The sequence below is a fragment of the Haliotis rufescens genome, unplaced genomic scaffold, assembly GCF_023055435.1.
Source record: "Haliotis rufescens isolate VD_foot unplaced genomic scaffold, xgHalRufe1.0.p SCAF_44, whole genome shotgun sequence".
Classification (NCBI taxonomy): domain Eukaryota; kingdom Metazoa; phylum Mollusca; class Gastropoda; order Lepetellida; family Haliotidae; genus Haliotis; species Haliotis rufescens.
In genome coordinates, this window is record NW_025964157.1 from 1,473,507 (window position 1) to 1,489,945 (window position 16,439).

The window sequence follows — 16,439 nt, forward strand, 5'->3', positions numbered from 1 at the left end:
CATTAAAAAGAAATTTATATATTTATGCAATATTACAATTTTGTAGGTTCATGGAGGGATGCATCAGAGAAAAATATGACTTTTGTTGACGTTTAGCTGATGTTATAGTTCTGGTATAGAAACAACATGCAGATTTGGTTGACTGGACAAAATATGTGACAGTGCTTGTTTGTATCCCCAAAGTGATCCTGGAAATAATTCATATACATGTATATGTATTGTTTCAGTAGATTTGTCCCCTGTGGGGCCGGAGATAGACTGCGTCTTAAGCACCCCATTGCTTGTCGTAAAAGGCGTCTAGATTGGGCAACCCATTTGCCGTGGGTTCTGCCCTTGTGTTGGTGGAGGAGGGGAGTCTGGTGCTTGAGGGCTCTGGGTCCGTGAATAGTGTTTTTTTACTTTTATCAGGTCAGACTTCTGCTGGTGCTAGGTCCCATATATCTTGAAAATGACAGGGTGAACTATGCGTGTAATGAAAGAAGTGGTTTCGATCTGGACCTGAGGCAGCAGTCAACTTTTGAATGATTCCACTGTGTTATCTCTGTTTTCACATTCAGCGTCTGTACAATTCGAATACCTTCACATATCTTCTGGAAGTAACATACAGCAGGCCGTCACCATCAAGACAGACACCATCAGGATATTTCAGACCAACCTGTTGTGTGAGGACATCTCTGACAAACTGTCCCGACTCTGTTAGCTGAATCACCCTGTGGGAGTGTCTGTCTACAAGCAGGATATCTCCTGTGCTGGTTGTTGTGATGCCCATAGGCCATGTCAGAGCTCTGTCTCCCGTGGGAGTGTAGGTGAAAACATCGTCTCCTTCACTGGTCACACATACAAGGGATTTTACTTCCTCTTCACTAACTATAAGGTTTTTGTTTCTGGTGACGTGGATGTGGTCTGGATTCCCTATCACCCCCGTGTTGATAGACCTCAGTCTCCTCCCTGTCATGTCCAGTATGTCCACAGAGTGAGACTGTCCATCTGTACCTGCCGCCAGCTGTGAAGGACTCAGAGCAGCGAGAGCGTAGTACTGCTTGCTTGTTTTGATAGTTGACAGTAATACAGGATCTGGGGTAACATTCACTAGGACTATTTCCTGACTGTCTGGAACACTGACAGCTATCTGACTCTCACTTAACTTGGCTATTTGGCAAGGCTCACCAGAAAGCAGAAGCTGATTATGAAAGGATTTGAAGTTTGATGTGTAATATGTTTTGAGTCTCTTGTTATTGTAATCTGCAACTACCGTTACTTTGATGCCATCAACAGTCAACACTGTGACGTCAAACAAATCAGGCTCCTTCCCGTCCCTAGCTTCCTTGCAGTCAATGGTGTGATGTAGAACAGGAGAAGACTCGGGGTCACTCACTCCATGGACGACTTCAACCTTCCCCAGCTGTAGCTCATCAACTGCTTTACTCAGCTTGTCCAGGTCGTGTGTGAATACAACCCTTCCTGCTGCTGGTCTGTTGTCCGTGTCTCTGTTGTCTGTAGACGTCTCACCCACCGACTCATAGACGGCATACATGTCCATCTCACAGTTGGACGTCACAGCATTGGCTGTGAACTCATACTGCTGCTGGTACATCTGTAGCTCGATCTCCTGGGATTTTATATCTGCTTGTAATTCATGTAATTGTTCATCAGTAGCTTTGTCGATGGCATCTAGGAGTAGCTTCTCTTTTCTTAAAATAGCACTCATCACTGTCTCCCGTGTCTTTATAACTTGATCTTTAACGTCCTGTGAATTACTCTTCACATCTTGAATTCTAGATTTTCTCCAGGTTATGTTATTATTAGTAGCTACCATGTTGATTCTGAGATGCTCTATTTTGTTTGTCAGTTGTTCCTTCACAAGAGGGGTGGTGCTCTCTATTGTATCAACATCCTTACATGTCCTGTGTTTTATACTGCAGCATATCGTGCATATTGCCTGCTTGCAGTCTTTACAGAACAACTCTATCGGTTTGTCTCTGTGGACTTGACACATGAAGCGACGCTTGACCTTTGTCTTGGTGTGATCAGACAAGTGAGCTACTTCATGGTCACACAACCCTGGCATCATGTTGTGCATCTGGAGACATCCTTCACAGAACACAACATCACAGACAGAGCACCAAGAAGTGGCAGGAGTTGTCTTTCCTTGTTTCGTACAAACACTGCACAAGTTTTCCTCCACAGCTAAAACAAACAAGTGTGTTTTATTTCATTTGTCAGAAACATGATAAGAATCGCACATCATCTAAAGAAATAATAACAGGTAACACATTAGTTTTTTCATAAACGGCCACGCCCTTTTTGGAGATGAACATATCATATGACACAGGTTGTAATGAAACAACGATGCTGTCTCACAATGTAGCACTCCCTAGTCAACCATGACCTACAGGTAATCATAACCACAAGATCATTATTTGCTGACTAGATATACAATAACAGATGCATATTAGAAACTGCGGGCATTACAGCGTCTTTATAGATGGGAGCCTTAATCTACAGAAGACTTAACAATAAGATGTATATAAATGTTTTCATTTAACGTGTTTTGTAACAAGGTAGGGCCAGCCAGGTAGATGCACCTGCAACTATAGATCACCCCCACAGTTCAGCCACCACAACTCTGTCCTAGCTGTGACATATATTGTAACGCCCAATCAGGATAAGCAGAGAAAGATTGTGACATTTGTATGCTAACTTGTTACACAAAATTCTGTTTTTCAGGGGCTCTTTGTCGCAAACAGAATGGAATGTATTGGCCTTTGCAAGAAAGAAATGTGTATCCTGCATCAAGATCTATTAACATGAAGTAAACATGAGCAATTCTATGAGTGAATGTTCGTACATACACACGTGTGTGGTACATACCTTTTAAAAAGGTATATTAGCCAGTCAGTAGAATTATAAGCTGATTACCCTTTGTGCCGGGTCCAAAGTCGTCCATCAGCCCCTGTATGACGTGGCTTGGTTTCAGCTGACTGACCCACTCCTCTACTGGACTGTCAGGGTTGGTCACACTCGTCTGTTGTCTACAGGAGGGACATCGGATGGACTTGGCTTGTACTGCTTCCGGCTGTGTGTTGGTGTATTTTAGCAGACAGGATTTACAGAATGTATGATGACACTGAAGTGTGGCTGGGTCTGTGAACACCTCTGTACAGATGACACACGTGAGGTGGTTTTCGGTCAGCTTCTGAGCGTCGCCATCTGAAGCAAATCGAACAGCTAAATGAAGTATAGATGGATGTGTTGTAGATATAATCATAAAGCATGTACACGGTCGCATCAACCCAGACGTCCAAAGATGTGACATCTTTACAAGCAGTGAGACGGGAGAGATAAGAAGACGCCCCACTGCATTGTATATCTGTGGTTCTGCTGTGGGTAAAGGGGGGTAGCTCTTGTTCTCATACTCTACCCTGAGCAATGAATATGAGGAATGAATACCATGTTTTGAAAACATGATCAACTGTCGTTTCCGTTATGGGGCAATTTCCACTAACACACGGTAATGTTTCATCGTGTTGAAGTGAAAGGTAAATCAAGTTTGAGAGACCCATCGCACCAACCTCGAACACCACACGTACTTCAATACCTTGACTTCCTTGTTGCCTGTCACTCCACAACTTTGTCACGTGACCTTAGTAGCTCAAGAATGCGAGTGAACACGTGGTATATCCAGTTGTCAAAAACTGGCTTTGTTTGGATGCGCACCGTCCTCTGTAAAGTAAAACATTTGGATTTAAGAAATGCCAAGAATATATGTATTTACTTCTTCTATGACAATATTGCAGTTGTTTTCAGTGACACAAAGACTGTACAACAAGAGGGATGACTCTCCAATAGTGCATCTGTTTGTGACGGGTGCCACCGGTGGAGCAGGATACGAACACCTTTTCGTGAACACCTGGTGTCATCACTAGTTGATAGTGATTCATAAACGCGTGCCCATGATATAGTCATGACCGTACAATGGACTTTGATTTCTTTTATTATGGAAAAGTTTCGTCGCATGTATTTAACCAAGCCGGTGATCCACAACCATCTTATATTCGTCACATCACACAGAGTGCAGATGACCTATTGACAGCAGGTCAATAGAATGGTCACTTGAGGATAAGTCCAATATTTCGTTGTCGCAGAGTGGGTGTTTATTACACTATAGTATGTAATAAGATACATTTTCACATGAACTTCCATAACGATTTAATATATCTCTCATTTTGTATTCTGTCCATGGAGGTTCTACAACAGAATTAACCACTATTATTCTGTGCTTCGTAAGAAGCAGCTCAGTCGAGGATTGGATGGTGTGAACACACAACCTTTGACCTGGTCAGCTTTGTGTCGGAATTATTGCTAATTCCGGACCGAGACATGACTATTTACAGATCGCCAGGCTTAAACATTGCTGAATGTGGCTTATATATATTCTGACATTGACAAAAACATCAAAGGTTAAGTTAAGGAATGCAGGTTTCCCATCAAAATGTGAGTTGCATGGATCTTTGTCTTTCAGTGTCCCATTCCACTCTGGCAGTGTTTGGATTATTTAGTATGGAATGTTTTTATTTTCTCAAATCGACGTGAAAACATAAACATCAAACATCAAAAATCTTGACATGTGTCATAAACACTGTTCACTTCCGCAGTTAACTCTGCATGGTAAGTATTGTATGTATTTATTTTCTACTATTTCAAAATAGTCTGAGTACTCACTCACTCAGTCACCCACCTACCCACCCACTCATTCACTCACTCGCTATTGATCCACCGCACTCCTATATACACACAGATAGACATAAGATATGGATGTTGTTCAAAGAAACGTAACTCTGATCTAAACTTGAACATCCCGACAACGTCTCGCTTGACCCAAGAAGCTCACCTGTCGTCAATAACATGTTTCCAGCACACTTCCTCATATACATGTCTCCTTACATTAGCAACTTAAATGACACGTGTATGTTAAAGGGGCACTGATCTAACGCAATTCTCCGGACTGGTTGTTGCCTTTGTTATTGTTTTTTCCCCCGTGAGTACCCGGATGATACGCAACGCAACTGAGCGTGACCAGAGACTGGGCTACTGTCTGCAAGGACAGCTAGATAAACTTGGAGGCTGGAGGCAATATTTGTTTCACGCATTTTTGCATATACACTGATTGGTTAACTGTGATCTATAAAGATTTCGACAAAGGGCGCATGTTAATTAATTTCTTCAGCCTAAACAAACAGACAAAAAGAACGGCGGAGCTCATCGGATGTCGTCATTTGGAAATACCCCAAATGGTTATAGTTTAATACTAAACAAAGTATCCATATAGTGAAATCATTTTCGGATTTCGGAATGCGTCGATAATACGATTACTACTCCCTTGTTGTCATCCACGTTTTCTCGTATAACCCTTCAATTGTGTATTTGTCGTCATTCTCTTGATGCTCAGTTAATGAATTTATTACAGGTACAATTAGTGGTAGAACCACTTAGATTACCTGACAAAGGTTCCCATTTGGCATTTATTGTGTCTGGGGTAATTATTCAATCTAAATCCAGGTTTGAAGTGAGGTGAAATGTGTGTTATGTAATATGCACGTGGCAGCCAAGTAAGAGATGAATGATCAGTTGATTTACTTTTTTGGTAAATCAACAGATCGTTCCTAGTCATCAAAGGATTAACAGAAAAAAAGTTGACTGATTAATCACTGTTATCTTGCACAGTGGATATGTCAAAAGTGAGTGTTTACATTAGACATGTAAACACTCACTTTTACTAAAACAAAGGGAATACACTCATATCATGGCGTGAAGTGCCGATGTAAAAACAACATACTTTGTTCAAAGGGTTAACTGATATTTCGTGGATTGATTGCTCATTGTTATCTATCACTCAATGGATTTTTAGGAACCGTAGACGTTATGAAAATAGTTGTCACGTGGGCTTTCTCAGCCGACCCTTGAGACTTGACACCTATGTGAAACACCTGAAACAATCCAAGTGATCAGTTGAGAAACGAACACGGGTTATAATATCCCGAAACGATATATATCTTTTAAAATATTTGATTGTTACAGAGACACGTGACATCGAATAAGTTTCTTTGTACAGCTGCAGACGAGTGGGATATTGTTCCTTTGTGTGGATATTCACGGATACATACCTCGAACAAGGAAGCTGCCTAAAATCTATACACATAAATTTGGTAGGTTGTAATTATGGTATTTGCATTTTGTTTTCCTTCATTTGAACCGATTCGTTCTTGTTTCTCTACGTCTTGATTGGGAAATTCTTCAATGCGCGATAGACGTTGTTTTCACGGGTCTTTTCCTTTGTAAGCGTGTATATATTACCGTCAATTTGTAAAATGTGATTCTCTCAGGCAATTTATAAAATGTGTAAATATTTCAGTCATTTTGACTAAAAAATCTGTCCAGATTGATTAAGACGATCAAAAGGGCCTACAAACATCACAATAGATTATTATGTAGGATTAAAAGCCAAACAACATAGAAATGTACTTTTTAACGTAACATTTTCAGTCTCATGGTGATTTTAAACATCAAAATGTTTGAAATTCGTTATCATAATAATACAGATGGAAATGTTTTTCAGTCTCTTTGTAACATAACTGAATATTCAGACGTTTAATAAATATGTTACACATTTTGACAGTAAAAGAGTATACACACTATAAAAAAGCAATGCTCAGGTGAAATATTTACTTTGTGTTGCAAGTCAAAATAGTGTAAACGAAAATCGCAAAATTACCAAGCAAGTGACTTATCAAAACTTCGCCACCATTACCGATGCTACCCACAAAGATACCTACATTTCCTTATTATCTCGAAAGCTGTATTTCATTTGGTTGATCAATGTGACCATACGCCCTTATTACTACCGGAATCCATAAAAGTGACTAATGCGCTTACGAATGGCGCAGCAGAGGTCGCGAACTAGTCTAGATTTCTGCTATACATCCGGGTACTCACTGGGAAAAAACAATAACAAAGGCAACAACCAGTCCCGGGGAATTGCGTTAGATCAGTGCCCCTTTAATGTGTGCAGTGGGGAGGGGTGGAGGTTGAGGTGGGTATCTAGGTCGGGGACACCAGCAGAAGTTTACTGTCGACCTCATTTCTACTTTCGTTTTAACAGGTTACTATGACCTCAGATAAATGTAACCAAAACCTTGTCTACCTAGCTGGTATTTGGTTATGTCGATAACAGTAATATTCTAGGATTTGATCCCTAATCAACGATGCAGATTCAGCTGCTAACTGACATGATACAGAAATATATGGATGTAATCATTGTTGACTCCTGTAGTATACATCGATCATTCTTCACCACTCGCCCCTTTCCGTAACCTGCTTGTCCCGGAATAACACGAGTTGGTCACGAATGATACATCGATATCAAGCTTTCTGTGTTCAAGTGAAACCGTGGTCCTTGCAGGTATACAGTATAACCCAGGTAACGCAGATATGTACTGTTGGCTAAAGTAACATCTATATTTGTGTGTGAAATGTTATCTAACTAGGTGACATACCGATATTACAATGGTGGCTTCTGCTCTCCGAAGGCGTCCCACTTCCTGGTGGCTGGCTTGTGTCACGTGACACAACTTAGTCCACGTGATCTGTTGACGGCAGGTATATATACTGAACCGAAAAAGAAACGTCACCGTGGCTAGATATATGAGAAACCTAATTTGTCCAAACACTGTAAACATACTTTGAGACATATTAAAAAGATGAAACTTGACAAAACTGATCATCAAGGTTGAATTTAAAGTGTCAAATGTTTTTAAAGTGAAACACAACACTAGTCTCTGAGAAAATGGCATCACAAGTCAGCATCTCGTGTGTCCGCCATGTGCATTGATGACTGCCGTGCAACGTCGATACATGTTATGGATGAGGCGGTTGATGAAGGCCATAGGCACTTGAGCCCACACTCTGAGGAACGCCTGACGCTGTTCAGCTGCAGTTGTAAGCCTTGGTCGGACGTCATTTAGCCGTCTTTGAATCTCGTCCCACAGGTGCTCAATGGGATTTAAATCGGGACTGAGGGCAGGCTACTGTAATGATCTGATGCCATTCTGCTGGAGGAAGTCTCGTGTTGCTCTCGCAGTGTGGGCAAGGGCGTTATCATGCTGAAACTCGTGGTTGCGGCGATGTGCTAAATGAGGTATGGCGTGTGGTCTCAAGACTTGATCAATGTACCGAACTGCCGTGACACCATTGCCTCTCCCTGGACCGATGTTTTGGAAGACCACAGTGCCGATCCTCTGTGCAAGACGCACGGTGCCCGCACTAATGTGTCTCTGGTGTATCCCCATGGTCTGTCGAGCAGTTTCCGCAGCAGTAACAGAGCGATCTTGAAGATGCTGTCGCACAATCTGACGATCCTGACGTCGGACGGTGACCCTTGGTCTTCCACTACGTGGTCGGTCATCTGTAGTGGTGGTGGTCTGGTACCGTTGCTGGAGCCTGTATATGGTCTTTACGTTGACTTGAAATGCATTGGCTACTTGCCGGGCGGTTTGTCCAGCTTGCAATCGTCAAAGGGCTTGGTGTCGCTGTTTTCTTGTCAATCTTGGCATGTGGTAGCGTTTGGGCGATCGGTTTTTTGTCATCTGCTTTGTGTTTTTATCATCAAATTTAATTTTTCCGGACAAGGTAATGTTAAATATTCGAAATTTTGACAAAAAATACCCAGATAATTAAATGACACCTTTTCATGCAATTTTACTTGGCATGACGTTTCTTTTGCGGTTCAGTATACATATTCCACAGCAACTATATACGACAAACCCGATGGCGGATCCAGAGGGAGCGAGTGTGGGGCGGGGGTGAGGGTGGTCGGGGTGGGGAATGACATTTTGTATACATATTGCCTGATTGATACACATACAAAGGAAATCACATTGATTTGTTTTCTAAACCCCTTTTACTGAATAATTCTAAGATGGGCAATGAAGAAGATTGTACGAAATACGTTTGATACACATTCCAAAACGGACCCAATATTAATAGTATGAGCATAGTCAAAGTGATGTTTTTGTATTTTAACCTGATAAGATATTCTGAAATAAATCATTACTTTCACACCTTCACGAGATGACGATACACTCTAACAACGATTCAGAATAGTACATTCATTGTTAGTTACTACTATACTATGTGAGAATTCCTAGTTAGAATTGGTCCTCAGCAACCTATGCTTGTCACAAAGGGCGACTGTATGGATCGGGTTGTCGTGCGTGGTGACCTGGTTGATTGTCTGTGATTGCATCCCGGCGGTTTCGGACTTTGCTCACAATTTTAAGCAATAAACAAATGAAACAAAATCATGTTGGCGTATTTACATGTCCGCCATCACTTCTAGAATAAATACTATCAATCAGTGTCACTTTGTTATTAACTTAGACTGATTGAATGCTACAGGTAAGCGATGATGTCGATTGTCCTGATCAAAGACGGTATTCATCAATATATACTACTTATATCGTGGTGGGAATACTGAGAGACAAGCCTTCCTCGTCAATACAATATAACTTGCAATGATTTTCAAGCAATTTTCTGATATAACACATATCCCTGTCGAACGGTGAGTAGTTTGTTATAATCAGATGACGTTAACCCGAACCTTCGACTATTGATGGAATTTTTCAATATGTTTAAAAACTCAAATATCTTCTTAAATATGCAACATATTGAAACTGATAAGCCATCATCCTCATAAAAAACAATATCAACACCATTTAAGGAATTAATAGTTCATATTTATTATATATTTTATAATCACTTGCTGCAATTCCTATTTTGACCGATATCCGACAGATAATGCGAACATCCACTTCAACAGCAGAACCTTAGAAATGCAGAAAGCTAGCAACCAGCGGGACTCTCTCAGAAATAGGACCCCACATCCGACGATAACCGGTACAGCCATTTGAAATACAGCCGCGTCACCTCCGGCAGTCCGACCAATCGTTAAAGTTGTTACGACAAGCAGTACGCAAAGCCTTCACGGATCAGACTGACTATCAATAACCACACACAGACTTGGTATGTTCTCAAGACGCTTTGATATAAAGGGCATTCATTCCGCTACAAAGGCAAGTATAGTGGAAAAGATCTGAGCTTTTGTAAATCTTCGAATACGAGAACAACAAGTAACAAGCAAGGGATTCACACAACTCTTAGCCGCGAATTGCCACAAGTTACACAAGCGTAAGGAACCATCACGACCCTGAACATTTAGTTATGGGCTTATTTTTGTATTCAAGTAATCTTTCGTAATACGACCAAGAACCACGCGTATTGAACGTGTTCCTTGATTTATTTGTATTACAAATATAATATGTTGAGTTATTAAACAAATAACTGCTAAAAAATATACCGAGACACGTAAACTTCCCCCTATGCATTATGAGGGTATTTAAAACCCAGTTTTGTTCTCAGTAATATCCCCATTCTTTTCCTAAAAGAAGATAATTTTTAACCCATACTACAGCTTTTAGAAATACTAGTACTGTCAGTAGAAACAACTGATGCCATCGAGGACAGGTGTAGAACTAAAGCAGTTTTCAAACGTCAAACAATTATTATATCCTCATTTGTATCTTGGATATGAGTGGTAGCGAGTGTATTGATAGAGTTGTGTTATGTTTAAGTGATATTTAGGGTAACTTCAATCAATACTACATTTTGAAGAAATATTATTACATCAGTACAAATAACTGATACCAATGGGGACACATGTATACAAATTCTCAAAGCATCCACACACTGCTATAGCCTCCATCAATAGCTGAACGCGCGTTGTGTTATATATCTCTTGAGCACACGTTGGAGCAATTACGAGCTCGATTGTTTAACTGATAATCTTAAGGCTTGAACCATACCTAACTACGTGAACTGGTTTATCAACACACGTCAGATATGTTGTAAGTCTCAGACGTTTACCCCTTAATGGTGAAACCCAGAACCACGGGTATGGTGCTGGCAAACCTAGAAACATAATCGGGACGAACCCTGTCACTATGCGTTCCTTTAACAAATGTCCTTTACAAATCAGGTCACATTTCTGCACTCGAAAGATCGTCGTCTGTTTAACCACTGACTTGGTGAATTACGTTTGCAAAGAATGAAAAAAATATCTCTATTTTCACATTTAGCGTCTGTAGAAATTGAATACTTTCACGTATCTGTCAGACGTAACATACAGCAGGCCGTCAGCATCAAGACAGACACCACGAGGACAATTCAGACCATCCTGTTGTGTGAGGACATCTCTGACAAACTGCCCCGACTCTGTCAGTTGAATCACCTTGTTGGAGTATTGGTCCACAAGCAGGATATCTCCTGAGCTGCTTGTTGTGACACCCCAAGGTCGTGTCAGAGCTCTGACTCCTGTGGGAGTGTAGGTGAAAACAACGTCCCCTTCACTGGTCACACATACAAGGGATTTTACTGCTTCTTCACTGACTATCAAGTTGTTGTTTCTGGTGACATTGATATATTCTGGATTCCCTATCACTCCCGTGTTGATAGACCTCAGTATCCTCCCTGTCATGTCCAGTATGTCCACAGAGTGAGACTGTCCCCATGTTCCTGCCGCCAGCTGTGAAGGACTCAGACAGGCTAGAGCTTGGTACTTCTTTCTTGTCTTGATAGTTGACAGAAATACAGGACCTGGGGTAACATTCACTGTAACTATTTCCTTACTGCCTGGAACACTGACAGCTATCTGACTCTCACATAACTTGGCTATTTGCCAAGGACGACTAGAAAGCAGGAGCTGATTATGAAAGGATTTGAAGTTTGATGTGTAATATGTTTTGAGTCTCTTGTTATTGAAATCTATCACTACTGTCACTTTGATGTCATCAACAGTCAACACTGTGACGTCACACAAGCTAGGATCCTTCCCGTCCCCATCTTCCTCGCAGTCAATGGTGTGATGTAGAACAGGAGAAGACCCGGGGTCACTCACTCCATGGACGACTTGAACCTCCCCCAGTTGTAGCTCATCAACTGCTTTACTCAGCTTGTCCAGGTCGTGTGTCAATACAACGCTTCCTGCTGCTGGTCTGTTGTCCGTGTATCTGTTGTCTGTAGACGTCTCACCCACTGACTCATAGACGGCATACATGTCCACCTCACAGTTGGACGTCACAGCATTGGCTGTGAACTCATACTGCTGCTGGTACATCTGTAGCTCGATCTCCTGGGATTTTATATCTGCTTGTAATTCATGTAATTGTTCATCAGTAGCTTTGTCGATGGCATCTAGGAGTAGCTTTTCTTTTCTAAAAATAGCACGCATCACTGTTTCACGTGTCTTTATGACTTGATCTTTAACCACCTGTGAATTACTCTTCACATCTTGAATTCTAGATTTTCTGCGGGTTATGTTATTATTAGTTGCCGCCATGTTGATTCTGAGATGCTCTATTTTGTTTGTCAGTTGTTCCTTCACAAGAGGGGTGGTGCTCTCTATTGTATCAACATCCTTACATGTCCTGTGTTTTATACTGCAGCATATCGTGCATATTGCCCGCTTGCAGTCTTTACAGAACAACTCTATCGGTTTGTCTCTGTGGACTTGACACATGAAGCGACGCTTGACCTTTGTTTTGGTGTGATCAGACAAGTGAGCTACTTCATGGTCACACAACAATGGCATCATGTTGTGCATCTGGAGACATCCTTCACAGTGCACAACATCGCAGACAGAGCACCAAGAAGTGGCGGGAGTTGTCTTTCCTCGTTTCGTACAAACACTGCACAAGTTTTCCTCCACAGCTAAAACAAACAAGTGTGTTTTATTTCATTTGTCAGAAACATGATAAGAATCGCACATCATCTAAAGAAATAATAACAGGTAACACATTAGTTTTTTCATAAACGGCCACGCCCTTTCTGCAGGTGAACAATGATACTGTCTCACAATGTAGCACTCCCTAGTCAATCATGACCTACAGGTAATCATAACCACAAGATTATTTTTTGTTGACTAGATATGCAATGACAGATGTATATTAAAACCTGCGGGCGTTACAGCGTCTTTATAGATGGGAGCCTCAGTTTACAGAAGACTTAACAATGAGATGTATATAAATGTTTTCATTTAACGTGTTTTGTAACAAGGTAGGGCCATGCAACTATAGATATCCCCACAGTTCTGTCAACACAAATCTGTCCTAGCTGACATATATTGTAACCCCTAATCAGGATAAGCAGAGAAAGATTGTGACATTTGTCTGCTAACTTGTTACACAAAATTCTGTTTTTCAGGGGCTCTTTGTCGCAAACAGAATGGAATTTATTGGCCTTTGCAAGAAAGAAATGTTTATCCTGCATCAAGATCTATTAACTTGAAGTGAACATGAGCAATTCTATGAGTGAATGCTCGTATATACACACGTGTGTGGTTGTTTACATACCTTTTAAAAAGGTATATTAGTCAGGCAGTACAATAATAAGCTGATTACCCTTTGTGCCGGGACCAAAGTCGTCCATTAGCCCCTGTATTACGTGGCTTGGTTTCAGCTGACTGACCCACTCCTCTACTGGACTGTCAGGGTTGGTCACACTCGTCAGTTGTCTACAGGAGGGACATGGGATGGACCTGGCTTGTACTGCTTCCGCCTGTGTGTAGGTGTATTTCAGCAGACAGGACTTGCAGAATGTATGATTACACTGAAGTGTGGCTGGGTCTGTGAACACCTCTGTACAGATGACGCAGGTGAGGTGGTTCTCTGTCAGCTTCTTAGCGGTCGCCATCTGAAGCCAAACCGATAGTTTAATGAAGTGTATATGCACATGTTGTAGACAAAATCATACAACATCTACTTGAATGCATCATCCCCAAAACAATCTTGGACGCGACATTAAACCCCATTTCACCTCACCTTGGGTTTATAACACGTGGCTCCCATCCCGAGAACGGTATATAATTCAATACCTCTAATTCCCAGTTGCCTGTCACCCCACAACTTTGTCACGTGACCTCTGCAGGTAAAGAAAGCGAGTGGCCACCCAGTGTGTCAAATATTGGCGTGTTTTGGTATGCGCACCGGTACCTCTTCTGTAAAGTAAAACCTATAAAAATAATATAATACGAAAACAACCAATCTCGATTATCCTCCAAAACAGATTCCATTTAGCGAAAAAGGCAAAATAGTGGTGAAACTTATATGAATGGATGACTGGAAGTCGGTGATGACACCAGGTGTCCGTGAAAAGGGTGAGCATGCCCTGCCCTGACTGTATCACCCGCCGCACACACAATTTGCATAAACAAGCAAGTGTCTGTTGCCTGACGCGGCACGACAGTATTTCTGCCATATGTGACTGCGGCGAGTAAGGCAACGCCAGTAATTGATGTATGTATTTCTCTTCTGATGATATTGGGGTTGTGCCATTAGTGATGTCATTTGATTGTGACGTAATTGCAACCAATGACGTCAGAATGGTCTGCAAAGCATTGTGATGCAATTTCATTGAAGCGATATATACAATGTAGGTATCGCTTAATCTGACGGAAGCGATATCTCATGTGGGAGCCAGTTTGGGATCATATCATCCAACATTATTCTTCCAACTTCAGACCGCCTCCGTGGTCTTGTGGTAGAGCGTCCGCCCGGAGAGCGGAAGGTCCGGCGTTCGATCCCCGGCCGCGTCATACAAAAAGACGTTAAAAGAATGTACTTGTTGTTACCCTGGCTCGGCATTAAGGGGCTAAAACAAGGACTGGTCGGCTCGGAGTCAGTATACTGTGTCTGAGTGGATATTCATGTTAAACTGCGGCATGGTATCTCAGTGAGCTAGAACTATAAATCGGCATCAGTCCGGACTAGTACAAGCAGCCATACAAACACACACACGTACATGCACGTCGCTACATAAGTACAATAATCTTTGACGTGACGTTAAACCACATTTCACCTCACCTCTTCCAACTTCTTCAGTTTGTACACAGTAATAAGCAGTAAAAAGTGTTGCTAACATTAGCCATCAGTGATGTCGTTTGATTCTGACGCCATGGTAACCAATGAGGTCACAATGGTCTGCAAAGATTGTGATGCAATTTCATTGCAGCGATATATACAATATAGGTAGGTATCGCTTAATCCCACCCAGCGATTTCTCATGTGGGAGCCAGTTTTGAATGATAAAAGCATGTATACAGCAAATGGACGGGACCCAAAAACAGTTCGTTATATCCGTCCGTTCGTTGTAAGGGTGTTCGTTATAAACGTAGTGTACTGTAGTAGACATCGAGGTAGAGCTATAGGGTTTTACAACAAGGAACTGTGAGGAAATTGGTTTTCTATGAGCCATGACACAGTACCCATGGAAGTAAACACGAAATGAACACGATTCTATTAATGCTATGTATCGACATCGTGTTTTTGTAACGTTTAAACCATGGCCAGATTTCAAGACTTAAGAATATGTACAGTATATCCCAAGACAAACTTAACCGAGGTAAGGAGTGGATATTCCCTACACCAACACAGTCACCTGAAGATATCAAGTTTGTATAGAATTATCCTGCAGTTTAAAAGTGTATATACATACCGATTATCTCATGGATTCAAAGACCAAGCCTGTGGAGAAACGCCCCTGAGAGTGTAATATGGCCGTGCTGGGTAGTCAGCTGATGTTGAAATGCACGTGATTCATTCAATGCCTTGTATACTGGTGCATGCCTGTTAGATCTTTATCATATGATGTCACAGTGGAGTGAAAGTCCATGCAGAGATAACCAACCACGTGGTGGTGGTGCGATGACGTTCAGGTACGAGGTGCAAGTCACACATATATGTTACCTGCGTGTGTCCAAGTGTGGACCCTGACGGCAAACGAGTTAGTGAGTGAGTTGGGGTTTAACGCCGCTTTTAACAGTATTCCAGTTATATCGCGGCGTGTCAGCTTAATGTGGGAGGAAAGCTCGAAGTGATGCAGGTCTCAGACGTTTACCACTTCGGTGAAACCCACGAGCACGGGTATGGTGCTGACAAACCTAGAAACATAATCGGGGCGTACCGGGACTCGAACCCACAATCATAGGTTTCTGGCAACTCTGCACAGCGAATCGCGGCGCCTTAGACGACGGGGCCCCCCGTGCCCCCCGACGGCAAACGATATGTGCCTAACAAAATGTCATCTCCCCATACCTGAACTGCGAGCGTATTAATCTTAATCCTATCCAATCGACTTCGTCATTGGATTGTAATCTTTGTACATTAATCCCACCTTGTGTTGCGTAAACATCATGACATACATACATACATACATACATATATACATACATACATACATACATACATACATACATACATACATACATACATACGCGAGCACAGACAGACATGTATGCATGCATGCATACGCACGCACGCACGCACGCACCAACA

General features: G+C 41.8%; 2 protein-coding genes across 2 annotated transcripts; both read right to left on the minus strand.

Annotated features, from left to right (window-relative positions):
• Positions 1–402: 402 nt before the first annotated feature.
• Positions 403–4,934, minus strand: LOC124136109 (tripartite motif-containing protein 3-like). Its single transcript, XM_048383085.1, has 3 exons — positions 4,892–4,934; positions 2,920–3,210; positions 403–2,187 (listed from the first exon to the last, which is right to left on the minus strand). Exons 1-3 carry the CDS (start codon positions 4,932–4,934, stop codon positions 554–556), a joined length of 1,968 nt encoding a protein of 655 aa, XP_048239042.1. The 3' UTR covers positions 403–553.
• A 6,251-nt stretch (positions 4,935–11,185) lies between these two features.
• Positions 11,186–15,740, minus strand: LOC125372631. Its single transcript, XM_048383086.1, has 3 exons — positions 15,601–15,740; positions 13,509–13,800; positions 11,186–12,819 (listed from the first exon to the last, which is right to left on the minus strand). The coding sequence occupies exons 2-3, from the start codon at positions 13,798–13,800 to the stop codon at positions 11,186–11,188; spliced, it is 1,926 nt and encodes a 641-aa protein (XP_048239043.1). The 5' UTR covers positions 15,601–15,740.
• Between the last annotated feature and the right edge of the window lie 699 nt (positions 15,741–16,439).

Bases quoted from the DNA above. Each gene is read 5' to 3' on its own strand.
- LOC125372631 (XM_048383086.1), bottom strand. From the start codon at position 13,800: ATGGCGACCGCTAAGAAGCTGACAGAGAACCACCTCACCTGCGTCATC. The intron at 12,820-13,508 runs GTAATCAGCTTA...TGTTTGTTTTAG, and splicing joins CTTTGGTCCCGGCACAAAGG to CTGTGGAGGAAAACTTGTGC.
- LOC124136109 (XM_048383085.1), bottom strand. From the start codon at position 4,934: ATGTATATGAGGAAGTGTGCTGGAAACATGTTATTGACGACAG. The intron at 3,211-4,891 runs GTGAGCTTCTTG...GATTTGCTTCAG, and splicing joins AAACATGTTATTGACGACAG to ATGGCGACGCTCAGAAGCTG. The intron at 2,188-2,919 runs GTAATCAGCTTA...TGTTTGTTTTAG, and splicing joins CTTTGGACCCGGCACAAAGG to CTGTGGAGGAAAACTTGTGC.